General features: G+C 45.6%; 1 protein-coding gene and 1 pseudogene across 1 annotated transcript; both read right to left on the bottom strand.

The window, feature by feature from the left end:
- Positions 1-1,412: 1,412 nt before the first annotated feature.
- LOC141980703 (olfactory receptor 51G2-like) lies at positions 1,413-2,348 on the bottom strand. The gene has a single exon (XM_074942183.1). It carries the CDS (start codon positions 2,346-2,348, stop codon positions 1,413-1,415), a length of 936 nt encoding a protein of 311 aa, XP_074798284.1.
- Positions 2,349-15,683: 13,335 nt separating this feature from the next.
- On the bottom strand, positions 15,684-16,617 carry LOC141980695 (olfactory receptor 51G2-like; annotated as a pseudogene).
- Between the last annotated feature and the right edge of the window lie 433 nt (positions 16,618-17,050).

Raw genomic sequence — 17,050 nt, 5'->3', positions numbered from 1 at the left:
GAAAACAAACGTGCTTGTGTTAGCACAGAGCAATCCACAAGCCCAAAATAAAGAGATAAACCTGATTGCGTCGAGCTAAACATTCTCTGTTCTACTGACATATCTGTAGTTCCAAATGAGCAATTCCGGGTATAAATGATGAATTTTTAAACTTCGCCCAAGCTTCTTATAACATACCTGCTGCTCTGTCTCTCCAGCTGAGAGAACAACAGCACAGACACAGAGGGGAAGGTTTTTTTTTTTTTTCAATTTTAAAAGTTTCTAGTCTTCCCATTGGTTCTTTTGGCCAGGTGCCAACTCACTTCTCTTACCTGAGCACTTCAGTGAGACTTCTTAACCCTTTACAGGTAAGGCAAGTAGAATACCACGACTAAGAAGGATTTTTATAGCTACCTGACTGACTGGGTGGCCATAAAAGGGTGCTTCCCCCCATACCCAACCGACTCATTTACCACAGACACTGAATTTCATCTGCCATTTTTTTGCCTTGTTGCAAAGTTTTGTGAGATCCCTTTGAAACTCTTTGCAGTCTGCTTTGGAATTAACTATCTTGAATAATTTTGCATCATCTGCAAATTTTGCCACTTCTCTGTTTAAGCATGGAATTTCCACCCATAGAGATTCTATGGTACAGTTTGCTTCATTGAGGATTTTTCCTTCATTTGATGGTCCACTTTCTTTCACATATAGTGCAACTCCCTCACCAGCATTACCTATCCTGTTCTTTCAATATATTTTGCATTACAGACCGATGGGGGTGAATTCATCAGGTGCGCAGTGCACAGTCATCAATGGGAGAGGAGCTGCCTAAATGACTGCTCCTGGGGCTCCTGCTTTAACCATGTCTCTGACACATGCACCTGGCTGAGGGCAGAGGGAAAGGGGGGTGACTGTGTCAGTTGAATAGCCCCTGAACTCAGCTGTTGGATCACGCGGTACCCAGAGCACTCAGGAAAGGCGAGGATTGGAACTGCAGAACATTTCTCAGCTTTTTCCATGGCTCATGCATGTTTAACCAGAGACGGAACAGTGACAGGTCAGGTACAATGGGAAACAACATCCACATCCCTTCTCTTTATTGACCCTATCAAGAGGAATTCTGAGGTTGGAGCGGGCACCGATACGGCTCTTTATGAGCAAACGTCACACTGGTCCACTGGCTCTCCATGAACACAGACAGATTGTAAAAGCTGCTACCTGCCTTGGTCTCCTTCCCCCAGTGTGCTAGCCTCCCTCACCAGCCCCCTCCCATTCTTCCAGGCCTTATACCCAATCTGAACCTCTCTTTACAGAGTGGAATTCAGTAGATCATGTCATCTCGGACGTAAGGTCCTGAATAGAATAGGAGGTCGTGGCCCATGTTTTTCATCTCCCATGTCACTGGCCCTGGAGCCAAGTGATGAACTGACCCTTCACTTGACAAACACCCTGATTATCCTTGCACGAAGCTGTTTGCTTTTCACGCTGTACACAATTGGGTTCATAAGTGGTGGGACAAACAGAGAGATGTAGCCCAGGAGAACCTTGAGCAATGGAGGAGAGCCCTCCTCAAATCTGTGTATCACAGACAAGCCAATCCGTGGTGTGTAGAAGAGCAGGACAGCACAGAGGTGGGAGACACATGTGTTCAGGGCCCTAAGGCACTCCGCGCGGGACGCGACTTTCAGCACTGTTTTGAGGATCATCACATATGAGAGGAAGATGAACAGTGAATCTAACCCCACCACGGAGATGTTAAGAAAGAAGCCATAGATGTAGTTGACTGTGATGTCCGAACAAGCCATCTTCATGACCTCTTGGTGCAGGCAGTAGCAATGGGAGAGGACATTGGCTCGACAATATCGGAACCGTTTAAGGAGAAAGGGGAGTGGAAAGATTACAGACAACCCTCTTAGCACAAACACCAGTCCCATCTTTCCAATTCTTGGCAGGGTTAAGATAGAAGAATATCTCAGTGGGTTACAGATAGCAACGAATCGATCAAAGGCCATTAACAGGAGTACCAATGATTCAATGAATGAAAGTGAGTGAATGAAGAACAGCTGGGCAAAACAAGCATCCAGACTGATCTCCCTAGAGTTAAACAAGAATATACCCAGTGTTGTAGGCATGGTGGATATGGATAAGGCAAGGTCTGTGACGGCCAGCATGGAAAGGAAAATGTACATGGGCTCATGGAGGCTTGGATCTGTTTTTATAATGAACAAAATGACTGAATTTCCTACAATTGAAATAACATACACTAAGCAGAAGGAGATAGCGATCCAGAGATGGAAGTCTTCCTGCCCAGGTATCCCGGTGAGAAGGAGCAGAGCAGAGCTGAATTCGGTGTCATTGACAGCTGACATAATATACTGGAGAGGTCCAAGGAGTTTTGAAATACCCTTCCTGAAAGAAAAAAAAACCATGAGAGTAGATGATATTTAATGAGACATGGTTCTGATCTCAGTGCAAGTCTAGAGACTCCCAGGAGCTCAAGGAAGATAAGCTAAAGAATGGTCTTGGATTTACATCATCGATAGGAACATAGGCATTGCCAGACTAGATCAGACCTGTAGTCCATCTAGGCTCATATCCAGTGCCCAGTATCAGATGGTTCAGAAGAAGGTGAAAGAAGCCCTGAAATAGGCAGCTGTGAGATAACCTGCTCCCAAGGAGAGTTTCTCCGCAAGAACCATTAATTAGACATATATTGTAGTATAAATTAGGCAGGTTTAGAGCCCTTCTAAGAGATTTTCGTTAAGTCCTCACTACTGTAATTGGATTTTCTGTTTACCCATATAAACATCCGGTCCCTGTTTGACACCTGTTAAGCTCTCGAGCCCATTGATATTTTAGGCAACAGTTAAAATGTAGCTAACAGCTAAGATAGAAACAGGAGAACAAGCAGGAATGCTATAGTAGCATTCAGTAGCAAGGACGCTGACAATTGTAAACAATTGATAAGCTTATATGGTAATGGCTGCCCACTAATTTAGCTTTTAGAAGAGAACAAACCCGCCCTTCACAGCCCACCGGATATTTGTAAGCACTTATTTTTACCCCCACCCTGCCTCCTTCCCCCGCAAGGTAGTTATAAATGTTTGATGCAGATAGGATAACCTTTATATGTATGTATTGTTTTCATTTTTATTTTTGTTTAGGGTTTTATTTTGATTTGTAATAATGTTTGTTTTCATATGTATAAATACATGTAAATACATTAATAAGAAAATGTATAGAACTGGCCACAATGGCACCATATTTTCGAAGTTGCTTGTCAGTCTTCCCGGTACCGTGAATAAACCCCCTTCAGTATTGTCTGTGCTTGCCTGATTCTTGGGGAAAAGAATCTTTTTGCTTAACAGTTTGGCACAGCGAGCAGGGTGTGATCAGGAATCCTCAGAGAGTTTCTCACATCCAGGAATAGAGATAAGTATCCTTTTACTTACGACCTCTAGTGCACGCCTTGGTTTGGGACACCCCTTCACACCCTTTTTTTTTAATAGGAACCACATATAGGACACACAGACAAGAGGACTGAATGTGCGTGTGTTTGTGGCCAAGTTTTCTGGGTGCAGGGATCACTGGAGGCGAAGGCTGCACTGCCAGCGTTTTTGGGGTACAGGGATCACTGGAGGCGACAGCCGCACTGCCAGGGTTTTTGGGGTGTAGGGATCACTGGAGGCAACAGCTGCATTGCCAGGTACTGAGCACCAAAACGTGTGCTGCAGTAAAACTGAGTACAAGGGTGTGCTCAGTTGGTCCTCCCTGAAGTGTTGCTTAAGTGGGTTTCAGGAAGCTGGGATAAAATGTTGTATAAATTGCCGCAGACTGCATCAATGTTTCCCGCTCTGGGAGGGGGACTTGCTGGCATGCCCCAGGGTGCCCCAATCATACCCTCTAGGAAGGAGATGCATTGACTGGTCCTGGGGAACATCACTAATGCCCTCTGCTGCAGGGAGACACATTGATTTTATAAAAGGAAAACATAAAAAGCTTCTAAAAACAATAGCAAAAAAGAAATGAAATAAGGGCATGAGTACGATGGACAGCGTGTTGTGGTGATCTAATCAAACCAAAAAAATTAGAGAAGGGGATTGTAATGATAGATTGTTAATATAAATAAAGTGACAAAAGTTGGAAATACTCCAAAAGGCTCTTACAACAGAGCTAAATCAAAAGGCAGATTGCAACCGCAAGCTAAGTCAGTTTAAAGCAAATAACAAGGCTCTAAAACAAAACTAAAAAAACCACACAACTCCTCTGCACGTCGTATTGTTGCAGGCATACAACAGAAGGGTATTTTTACTGACCCTGACTCAAGCAGCGATACTAATAAAAACCAAAATAAAATTAATTGGAAACACCTTAATAAACAAATTCAAAATTGGAACCTGGCAAACAAGGGGGAAAATCAAGATAATCGGTGGTCCGGGACAGGTGAAAACAGAGTGGCTCATAATACTGATAAGTACACTCCTCTCAGCACAAAGGAAACGAGGGGCTTACTAAAAAAATCTCCCTAATCTAAAGCCCAAACCCCCAAATTTAATGTTCTGGAAAAAAGTAAGCCACCTTTTCGTTACATCCCAGGAATCTTTATATCTTAACAAAAGCTAAATGCCCTGATCTAGCATGGGCCAAAATCCCTACAAAAGAACACCGAAATGGCATTTGGGCCTCTGTTACATTTAAATCTAAAAATGATATGACCCATGCCTGCACTGAGTTTAAGGAAGCCGTCCAGGAAGCTTTGGGGAACAAAACCGGTAATTGGGGACCGATCGTGGGCTGCATACAAGACAAGAATGAGACTGCGGCTCAATATTGTCAAAATATAAAAGGGAAATGTATCCCAGCAATGCAGGCATTGCAGAGCCAAAGAAAACGAATCAGGTCTTTCTAAAAATCTTAAAGAAAGGTTTTAACTCTCACCTGCAAACAGCCCTTAATTTAAAAGTGAACCCAGGCTCTGATTATAAATCCATCTGTATGTGGGCCTCTAAATGCAAAGCCAAACAAGCTAAAGAAATAAGGAGCAAGGCTACTCGCGTTTCTGTGGTAACAGTAAAAAGTAATTTAGCCTGCTATAATGGTGGGTGTCTCGGGCATACCCAAAAAAATTGCAGGCGCAAGGCCCAAAAGCCTAGTCAGGGACAAAATCATGGCCAATTGAAGGCGTGCAGCACCTCCCTGCCCTTTCAATCTGGTCCTGGTCCCGTCCCCACCCTTCCCCCTATCTCACAGTGTTTTGTATGTGGGGACACAGGACGTTGGGCAGCTGAATGCTCAAGCCAAGTAGCCCTGGGCAACCAGCTCCAACCGGTATCTCAACCAGCTGCCAAGCCTTACTCACACCTAAGCAAAAAAAAAAAAAATGGCCAGGCTTTTAAATATCATGACGCGGTCGGATCCATCACCCGCACACACACACAAACACACACGCTTTTGTCTGTAAGTACTGCTAATGCAAATATAAATCCCTCGAGGCCACACTTACAGGCATGGCTAAGGGGCCAGCCATGCACATGCCTCTGTTTCCATTACTGACCTCCCCCTCCCTACTACTAAACAGGATATTACTATTTTGGGAAGGAGGTGCGCAACTCACAGCTTATTAAAGCTATCCTCTTCCTACATAATCTAATCTATTCTTCTGGACTCAGTCTTTTCTTTACATAGCTCCAAATGCACAGGGGACTATTTTGAGCAAGGACGTCCTCTGCGACCTTGCAGCAATTCTTAACCTCGCTCAAAGTACAGTTCCGAATAAATGTATGTGTACTCATACCATTCCTCTCCGTGATAATACATTTCTTTCTTCTCTTGCACTGCCAAATCTGAGGCTTTCGCTTGGGATACCTCGAACCCTTTTCCCAGGTGTTATGTCCCAGGTTCCCCTGGGTTTGGGCAAAAAATAAGCTTTCTTGCAGTTCAATGCCTGCTCATCTTTGCCCACCCATCCAAGTTACCAGTCAACTCCCTTTTTTTAAGGTCAGGCTTGACAAAGCCCTGGCTGGGATGATTTAGTTGGGGATTGGCCCTGCTTTGAGCAGGGGGTTGGACGAGATGACCTCCAGAGGTCCCTTCCAGCCCTGATATTCTGTGATATTCTATTCCCACTCCCTCCACCTACCAGGCAATACCCTCTCACACCTAAGGCTGCAACCTGAACACGCTGCTATTCTGCTATACTTCAGCAAGGCATACTGGTTCCTTGTGGCAGTGCACCTTCTTAATCCCAGACCCTCCAGAAACCCCCTCTTGGGCGGAGGTACAGGAGGGAAATCAGGTCATGGGAAGAACATATAACCCCCCTGTTTTCATAAAATACATTGCACCCAGGAATGGCATGCTGTCAGACATGGAGCTGAGCTGCCATAATGTATGAACATGTTAAACCCAGTTCTGGGGATGTTTGCTGCAGAGCTATATTGGGTTAACGATTGGGATGTTTATGTTATGGCTCTATTGGCTGAAACCATTGTGGCTCTTCCTAGTTTCATAGCAGGCTGCTGGAAAACAAGCAGGAAGGGAAGCAACAGCTCAAGAAAAGGCATTTCTCAGTCAGCACTTCAGGGAGGTTGAGAGAGAGAACTGGAGCTACAAGCTGGGAAGAGCCTATTTCTGGGTTCCAGCCACATCACACAGCTTGTTTTGGCCAGCGCTGTGAGTCTGGCCAGAGGTGGGACAGCTGCTGTGAGAAGCTCTGCAGACTGACAGGCACAGACACCTCTGGGGATATCTGAAGGCCTCGGCCTGCCTTGGTCCCCATCAGAGTAGGAGGGTTTGGAGGTCAGTGACGTGTACAAACTGATGTTTGAAAGCCCTCTGATTCTCCCATGTTACGCTTTCTTCCTGCTCTTCAGATTAAAGAGTAGTTTGGGTTAAGAAGGCTGGTTGGTCCCTCATCTCACCACGAGTCACAGACTCCCAAAGGGAAGAACCATAGGACGCAGTCTGAGGGTGGGAGGATGGCGAGATTCTACCCCATGAGAGGGAAGGCTACTTGCCCTGACATCTGGCACTTGGAGACCAGAGATGGGGGTGAGATGCAGGTAGCCCTTTAACTTTTAGTTGTATCTACAGAGCAGAGATGCTAGAGCCCTCAGCCATTCAGATAACAGAAATATGCCTTATCTCACCTGTTACCACAGAGCAACACAGCTCTGAATACCTGCGTTCATAATCAATCCAAATAATAAAATCTATGAAAATGTATTTGCTGATTCAATTTCCAGGAGCAAATAAACCTGTGGCAATTTTTTGAACTATTGACTGATATTTCCTGGGTTCTCCAGTCACTCAGCCCCTGGCAGGATCGTGCCCAGAGCACACCGTACCTCCAAAAATGGGACCCACTGATAAAGTCTCATTGGGGATATTGCGGTTTTTTAACACTTCAAGTTCTCTTTGAATGTCAGATTTGTGTGTAGCTTCAATAGCCCCTTGAGGAGCTTGGGCAGATGTAGTAGAGGGGTTCCCAAGTTCTCCAGTTCTATCAGCGTTTCACTGAGTCAACCCAACAGCCCGGCTGAGCCCTCTGACACTGCACAGAACATCGACACATGTAAACAGCTTGCAGCCTTTCCCCTCCGCTTTGCATTTGTAAAGTAGCGAAACCTGCCAACGTACCCAATTCCTACTAGAAGAGGAGCCGCTGACACCAGAGGTCTTCACCCTAAAGGACAAGGAGTCATCAGAGAGGTAGCACGGGCAGCAGGCAGTATCTGTTCAGATAGGGAGGCAGCTGTCTTTATGAAGCATGCTTGCATATTCCTTTGGGGAGGTCACTTGGCCATCAGGGAACCTCAGCTGCTTGGCTCAGTGTGCACCAGCTGTAACCCCCATCACGGCCAATGGCAAAGTGCAGGAGGCCAAATCACAGGGGATTCGCAGTGATCCTACGCAACTGGACTGCAGTTCCAGCCCTGCTGCAGGCTCTATTCCTGGAAACTGGGCTTCTCATCACTGTTCCTATTGTTCTGGTTAGTCCCTCGGGGCAGCTGAGCGATAATGATGATGCTGTCACAGCTGTGATCTTGCTGAAATAAATAATAGTAATAATACTAATACTTCATAGAGGATCAGATTTCTCCCCGACAGCCCCCTTTCCTGCATTACAAACCCAGGGTGCAAGCTCAGAAAGGGAGATTCCACAAGGCTGCATACTTGTAATTTCCTTGGATCCTTCCAGTAGGATATAAACCTCCTCTCCGTTAGGGTGGTTAAGTGCTGGAATAAATTGCCCAGGGAGGTTGTGGAATCTCCATCATTGTAATTTTTAAGAGCAGGATAGAGAAACACCTGTCAGGAATGGTCTCGATAATACTTAGATCTTCCATGAGCACAGGAGTCTGGACTTGATGACCTCTTGAGGTCCCTTCCAGTCCTGCAATTCTCCCTGAGGCATAACAGGAGGCTCCAGAATCCAGGGGGACCCGAAGTTATACACAGATTTCAGTGACCACTGGTAGCTAGACCACCTCCCCACAATCTCTGGGCCTCCACAACTGCTCTAGGACCCTCTCCAGCTCCTGGATAGCACAGGTTCATCAGAAATGTGTGACCTGGTCCTATCACAGTAGCCACTGCCCCTAGGATCTGCTGAAGGAGCGTTGTACAGGGTGGAAGGGGCTGTACAGTGATGGGAAGGCTGCTTAGAGTAGCGGATGGGCACAGTACCGCAGCCCTAGACTGGTCAGGAGGTTTTGAACTTTCTATACCCAGAGTGTAGCCATAGACTCCATCAGTGCAACCTTCATTATGTTGTGAGGGAGAAGCAGATGGAAAGTCTCCAGTTTCTCTTGGGGATCCATAAGCTCATAGATCATACAAAGGTCATCGCCTATCTATTCCACATTGAGTGGAAGGTGACCTATATTAATGAGCTTGCATTGTGCAGATCTATGTGCGGTGCAAGATGGTATGAATCTGGGTTGAAAACTCCACCAACGGTGCAAGGTTGGGAAGCTGGGAAATTGGCTGTTGTCTCCTGTTTGTCCTTGAGTGGTTTAGGAATAAAACACTCAGGTAGCTTAGTTGGGTGTGTGGCATCACCTGCTCTCGCATTGAGTAACATTGTTGCCTGGAGAAGCCAGTAGAGCAGTGTGAGAGAGGCCAGCCAGCTGACTGGATAAGGGGGCTCAATAGTTCCATCAGCTCCCAGATTGCACCCCAGGGGGGACAACGCATCACAGAGTTTTTATAACTAACTGATAAATTAAGCATTAAAAGTCACTAGGACCAGATGATATTCACCCAAGAGTTCTGCAGGAACTCAAATATCAAATTGCAGAACAATTAACTGTGGCGTGTAACCTATCACTTAAATCAGCCTCTGGACCAGAGGACTGGCACATAGCTAATGTGATGCTGATTTTTAAAAAAAGGCTCCGGTGGTGATCCTGTCACTTACAAGGCCTGTAATCCTTGCTTCAGTACAAAGCAAACTGGTTGAAACTATGGTAAAGAACAGAATTATCAGACACATGGACGAACATGGTTTGTTCATGTTCCCACAGGGATCTGTACTGGGACCAGTGCGGTTCCACATATTCATAAATGATATGGGAAAAGGGGTAAAAAATGAGGTGGCAAAATTTGCAGACATGACACAATTATTCAATATACTTAACTCCAAAGTAGTCTATGTTAAGTTACAAAGGGATCTCCGAAAACTTGGTCACTGGGGAACAGATTTTTTTCTTGACAAATACAAAGTAATGCATACAAAATGATGGTTCCAAATTAGTTATTGCCACTCAAGAAAGAGATCTTGGAGTCTGACAAGGTTCCTTCCCCACTCTGAACTCTAGGGTACAGATGTGGGGACCTGCATGAAAACCTCCTAAGCTTACTTTTACCAGCTTAGGTTGAAACTTCCCCAAGGTACAAACTATTTTACCCTTTGCCCTTGGACTTCCACTGCCACCACCAAACTTTATCTGGGTTCTTGAAAAAAATGTAGTTTGGAAATGTCTTTCTCCCCAAAATCCTCCCAACCCTTGCACCCCACTTCCTGGGGAAGGTTTGGTAAAAATCCTCACCAATTTGCATAGATAACCACAGACCCAAACCCTTGGATCTTAGAACAATGAAAAAGCATTCCGTTTCCTTACAAGAAGACTTTTAACAGAAGTAAAAAAGAATCACCTCTGTAAAATCAGGATGCTGAATACCTTACAGGGTAATTAGATTCAAAACACAGAGAATCCCTCTAGGCAAAACCTTAAGTTACAAAAAAGACATACAGACAGGAATAGTCATTCTATTCAGCACAGCTATTTTCTCAGCCATTTAAAGAAATCCTAATCTAACACACACCTAGCTAGATTACTTACTAAGTTCTAAGATTGCATTCCTGTTCTGTCCCCGGCAAAAGCATCACACAGACAGACCCAGACCCTTTGTTTTTCTCCCTCCTCCCAGTTTTTGAAAGTATCTTGTCTCCTCACTGGTCATTTTGGTCAGGTGCCAGCGAGGTTCCCTTTAGCTTCTTAACCCTTTACAGGTGAGAGGATTTTTCCTCTGGCCAGGAGGGATTTTAAAGGGGTTTACCCTTCCCTTTATATTTATGACAGAGTCATTGTGGGTACTTCTCTGAAAACATCTGCTCAATGTGCAGAGGCAGTCAAAAGAAAAGCTAGCTGAATATTGGGAACCAGAGGTGGTGGATATAAAATGCCAGGACAGGCTAAGCCTCCCCTGGTCCAGCTGTGACCTCCGGACACCAGTTGTGGGGTGTGCACAGGGAAATTTTTGCTTATTTTTATGTGCCATGTAGGTTCCAGTGTGGCTGAGGAGGCAGAATGTGCTACTCAGTTTCCTGGGTTCATTTGTAATCTCTCTGGACACCATGGAGATTACTGATGAACCCAGGAAGCTGAGTTGGCCAATACGACTCTGCTTTGCTGGTGACATAGCCAGCCTCTCCAGGCCCTGTTATCACCCAACACGACAGTAGGTGGTGCCACACACCCAGCTAAGATGCCTGAGTGCTTTACCTAAGCCGATCATACACAGGCAGAAGACAACAGCCAATTTCTCAGCTCCCTTGCCTCGCGCCCTTGCTGGCGTATTAACCCCGAATTATACTCTCTTGCACTGCACAGGTGTCTATACACCGGGAAAGATATGCAACAGCCTTTGAACACAGAGCTGAGATTTTCCCCAGACATGTTACTCAAAACATGCTGGTAAATAAAAAGCATAAAACAAGTTTATGCATGGATTGTACTTGGTTGATTAATACCCCTAGCATAGGTGTGGGAGTGAGATGACTAGGAGGGCCTTTCTGTAATTCTTAACATTCCACCGAGTTCTATGAATTGTGGTTCCCCCCCTCCCCCGTTGTCATTGCCTTTACCTCTACTTTAAAATATGTATGAATAACTTTGACGTTATCCAAAACCTTAATTCGGATACTGGCTTTATATTTTTCCTTATTCTTATGCTTTAGATTGTATTTGAGCTTTGACATTTGATTCTGTTTTCCCATGATCCATACGCAATTTCATTACTGACTGGCAAAGAGTGAACTTCGCCTGGAATATATGTTTTACATCCTTCCCCCCTAGATTCCTCCAGTAAAGGGGAGATTTTTTTTTCAACTCACATAACTGGCATCTACCAGTTTTCTCAGCATGAGTTGAAGAACATAAGAACGGCCATACTGAGTCAGACGAAACGTCCATCAAGCCCAGTATCCTGTCCTCTGACAGTGGCCAATGGCAGGTGCCCCAAAGGGAATGAAAAGGCAGGTTATCATCAAGTGATCCATGCCCTGTCACCCAATCCCAGCTTCTGGCAAACTAAGGCTCAGGACATCATCCCTGCCCATCCCGGTTAATAACCATTGATGGACCTAACTTTCATGAATCTATCTAGCTTCCTTTTGAACCCTGTTATAGTATTGGCCTTCACAACACCCTCTTGCAAGGAGGTCCAGAGGTTGACAGTGCATTCAATGAAAAAATACTTTCTTGTGTTTGTTTTAAACCTCCTACCTATTAATTTCATTTGGTGGCCCCTAGTTCTTATATCATGGGAACAAGTAAATAACTTTTCCTTATTTACTTTCTCCACACCACTCATGATTTTATAGACCTCTATCATATCCCCCCCTCTGTTGCCTCTTTTCCAAGCTGAAAAGTCCCACTCTTATTAATCTCTCCTCATACGGAAGCCGTTCTATACCCCTAATCATTTTTCTTGCCCTTTTCTGAACCTTTTCCAATTCCAATACATCTTTTTTGAGATGGGACAACCACATCTGCACGCAGTATTCAAGGTGTGAGCATATCATGGATTTATATAGAGGCAACGTGATATTTTCTGTCTTATTATCTATCCCTTTCTTGATGATTCCCAACATTCTGTTTGCCTTTTTGACTGCCGCTGCTTGTTGACTGGATGATTTCAGAGAACTATCCACAATGACTCCAAGATCTCTTTCTTGAGTGGTAACAGCTAATTTCAACCCCATCATTGTAGATGTGTAGTTGGGATTATGTTTTCCAATGTGTATTACTTTGCATTTAGCAACATTAAAATTCATCTTCCATTTTGTTGCCCAGTCCCCCAGTTTTGTGAGATCCTTTAGTAGCTCTTCACTGTCTGCCTGAGACTTAACTATCTTGAGTAGTTTTGTATCATCTGCCCCTTCCCGTTTGAGAAACTCTGGAGGAGATAATTTATTCGCTCCTTCTGGCCTTTAATTTTTTGACTCTATGAATTATTGTCTTGAGTGGATCTTTATCTTGGCTGCAAGCTGAACAAGCTGCTATTCTGAATATTCAAAGGCACTCAAGGATAGACGCTCACCAAGAAGAACTGGTATTGTCACAGTAAAACAAAGATATATGGTCCCTTTCCCCTTCCTTCTTTGGGGGAATCTCATGTTGTTCCACTCTTTGAACTGGGAACAATACCCCTTCCATGCTAAATGCTTCTCACCATGCAGATCTGACTGCACTCCTCAGTTTCTTCCCTTCGGGTGCTTGTGACCAGCGCGATGCAGTCACCCCAGCCACCCGAAAACAAATAGGTTTATTAAGAAGCAGAAAAAAGCATTAGGAAAAGTGGTTTAAAAATATCAGGCAGCTCTCATATGTCTACACTCATCTGTCTCATGTATCACTGCAAGCTAAGTTAGACAGGTTTGCCCTGGAGATACAGGAACAGAACTGGCCCAACTTACATTCTTTTGGGATGCCAAGGAGCTCCTGGTACCCAGACTAGTTTCCCAGTGTCCCTGAGAGCATCTTCCCCTCTGTTTGCCCCTTTCTTGCGGAAGCAGCCTTTGCTGAAACCTCTGTGAGCCTGGGCCCAGTCACCATAGCTCTGAGCCATGGCCATGTTACAGGGCCAAATGGTGAAGCTGATCTTTGTGCTCAGACAGCTTTCTCCCAGCCAGATGTCTAAGATGAGGCCCCCCGTGTCTGTTCACCCATTGTTTGACAGTTAGACCTCATGACACTCCAAATCTCAACTCAGACACAAGTCTGGTAACTTTTCTGAACCTCCCAGCCATCCTGTGATGCTCCAACTCTCCCTCATAAATCCACAGCCTATCCCGCTCTGTTACCCCTGAGCACCCCCACCTCTGCCACAGACACCAAGGGGTGGATTCATGGAGCTTCCCAGAGGCCAGCTGTTACAGGAGGCTGTGGTCAGAAGCCTTTTATAGACAAAGGTCGGAGGTGTTGGTCTGTGGAACCCTGACACCGCCCTGATCTTACACTCTCAGAGTATCTGAGCATCCTTGAATGTATTTATCCTCTCGCTACTGCTGTGAGGCCCCACCTCCTGCCTCGTCTTTTCGCACCAGGCCCTTCCTCCTACTCCTCCACTTCCACCAAGCCTCCTCCCCCTGGCTAGGCAGGAGCTAGGTCATGGTAAGGGGTGCCCCAAGAGCACAGACTACTATAGGGAGGCCAGACTCTCCACCTTCCCTAGGCGGTGCATACAGGCAGCTGTGGATGCAGGCTGGGGGATCTTTTGGACCCTTCAGCCTAATGCCAAGGACAGGTGGAGGGTCTGGGGCTCCTCACACTGGCTCTGGATCCCTGAGCAGCCCTTTCCATGGCCCAGCTCTGGCTTCTCTCCTGAAGAGAATGTGGAGTCTCAGGTAAAGAGGAGTGGCAGGAGTGGGGTGTTGGGGGAAGGGACGGGGCAGAGAGAGGGGCCTCAAATGGGAAGAAGAGGGGCATAGTTGGGGGTCACAGAGGGCGTGGGGCTTCTGCATGTATGCCGCTTTTTCACTGTGGTCACCCTACAGTGAATGGGCTGGGCTGGGATAGGATAGGAGCCAGCCGTGCTTCTGTGCGGGAGCTGAGTACCATTTCCACCCCTTTGCATTGCTAGGACAGCACAAAGAGAGGGGCCAGATAAGGAATCTGGGCCTGAGTCTCTTTCAAGGTCTCTTGTGTGTCAGACCCTTATTCACACATAACTTTTTGAATGTATTTATCCTCTCACCACATCTGTGAGGCAGGGCAGGGCTATTATCCACCTCTATGGAGTCTACACTGGGTCAGACCAAAGGTCCATCTAACCCAGTATCCTGTCTTCAGACAGGTTTCAGAGTAGCAGCCGTGTTAGTCTGTATTCGCAGAAAGAAAGGGAGTACTTGTGGCACCTTAGAGACTAACCAATTTATTTGAGCATAAGCTTTCGTGAGCTACTGCTCACTTCGTTGGATGCATGAAGTGGAAAATACAGTGAGGAGATTTATATACACACAGAACATGAAAAAATGGGTGTTTATCATGCACACTGTAAGGAGAGTGATCACTTAAGATGAGCTATTACCAGCAGGAGAGTGGGTGGTGGGGGGGAAGAAAACCTTTTGTACTGATAATCAAGGTGGGCCATTTCCAGCAGTTAACAAGAATGTCTGAGGAACAGTGAGGGGGCCAGTGCCAGGTGCCCCAGAAGGAATGAACAGAACAGGCAAACATCAAGTGTTCCACTCCTGTTACCCATTCCAAGCTTCTGGCAAACAAAGGCTGTGAACACCATCCCTGCCTATCCTGGCTAATAGCCTTTGAGGGGCCTGTCCTCTGTGAATTTATCTCGTTCTTTTTGGAACCCTGTTATAGGCTTGGCCTTCACAACATCTTGTGGGTTCCAGGACTAGCTGCTCCAAGAAGCAGTCAGTTAAGGTGTCGAGAAACTTTATCTCGGCATCCCGTCCCGAAGTGACATGTACCCAGTCAGTATGGGGACAGTTGAAATCCCCCATTACTATGATTAATGATTTTTTAAAAATTTTTAATAGCCTTTTTCTCTGGCTCATGGATGTTTAACCAGAGATGGAACAGTGACAGGTCAGGTACAATGGGAAAGAACATCCACATCCCTTCCCTTTATTGACTCTATCAAGAGGAATTCTGAGGTTGGAGCAGGCACCGATACGGCTCTTTATGAGCAAACATCACACTGCTCCACTGGCTCTCCAGACAGATTGTAAAAGTTGCTACCTGCCTTGGTCTCCTTCCCCCAGTGTGCTAGCCTCCCTCACCAGCTCCTCTCCCATTCTTCCAGGCCTTATACCCAATCTGAACCTCTCTTTACAGAGTGGAGTTCAGTAGATCATGTCATCTCGGATGTAAGGTTCTGAAGAGAATAGGTGGTCGTCGCCTGTGTTTTTCATCTCCCATGTCACTGGCCCTGGAGCCAAGTGATGAACTGACCCTTCACTTGACAAACACCCTGATTATCCTTGCACGAAGCTGTTTGCTTTTCACGCTGTACACAATTGGGTTCATAAGTGGTGGGACAAAAAGAGAGATGTAGCCTAGGAGAACCTTGAGCAATGGAGGAGAGCCCTCCTCAAATCTGTGTATCACAGACAAGCCAATCCGTGGTGTGTAGAAGAGCAGGACAGCACAGAGGTGGGAGACACGTGTTCAGGGTCCTAAGGCATTCCGTGTGGGACACGACTTTCAGCACTGTTTTGAGGATCATCACATATGAGAGGAAGATGAACAGTGAATCTAACCCCACCACAGAGATGTTAAGAAAGAAGCCATAGATGTAGTTGACTGTGATGTCCGAACAAGCCATCTTCATGACCTCTTGGTGCAGGCAGTAGCAATGGGAGAGGACATTGGCTCGACAGTATCGGAACTGTTTAAGGAGAAAGGGGAGTGGGAAGATGAAGGTCACTCCTCTTAGCACAAACACGAGTCCCATCTTTCCAATTCTTGCCAGGGTTAAGATAGAAGCATATCTCAGTGGGTTACAGATAGCAATGAATCGATCAAAGGCCATCAACAGGAGTACCGATGATTCAATGATTGAAAGTGAGTGAATGAAGAACAGCTGGGCAAAACAAGCATCCAGACTGATCTCCCTAGAGTTAAACAAGAATATACCCAGTGTTGTAGGCATGGTGGATATGGATAAGGCAAGGTCTGTGATGGCCAACATGGAAAGGAAAATGTACATGGGCTCATGGAGGCTTGGATCTGTTTTTATAATGAACAAAATGACTGAATTTCCTACAATTGAAATAACATACACTAAGCAGAAGGGGATAGAGATCCAGAGATGGAAGTCTTCCTGCCCAGGTATCCCGGTGAGAAGGAGCAGAGCAGAGCTGAATTCGGTGTCATTGACAGCTGACATAATATACTGGAGAGGTCCAAGGAGTTTTGAAATACCCTTCCTGAAAGAAAAAAAACCCATGAGAGTAGATGATATTTAATGAGACATGGTTCTGATCTCAGTGCAAGTCTAGAGACTCCCAGGAGCTCAAGGAAGATAACCTAAAGCATGGTCTTGGATTTACACCATCGATAGGAAAGTAGGCTTTGCCAGACTAGATCAGACCTGTAGTCCATCTAGGCTCATATCCAGTGCCCAGTATCAGATGGTTCAGAAGAAGGTGAAAGAAGCCCTGAAATAGGCAGCTGTGAGATAACCTGCTCCCAGGGAGAGTTTCTCCCCAAGACCCACTAATTAGACATATATTGTAGTATAAATTAGGCAGGCTTAGAGCCCTTCTAAGAGCTTTTTTGTTAAGTCCTCACTACTGTAACTGGATTTTCTGTTTACCCAT

This window comes from Natator depressus, chromosome 1, assembly GCF_965152275.1.
Source record: "Natator depressus isolate rNatDep1 chromosome 1, rNatDep2.hap1, whole genome shotgun sequence".
Classification (NCBI taxonomy): domain Eukaryota; kingdom Metazoa; phylum Chordata; order Testudines; family Cheloniidae; genus Natator; species Natator depressus.
The sequence above is the reverse complement of the archived record's forward strand: the minus strand, read 5'-3'. Positions and strand labels throughout refer to the sequence as shown.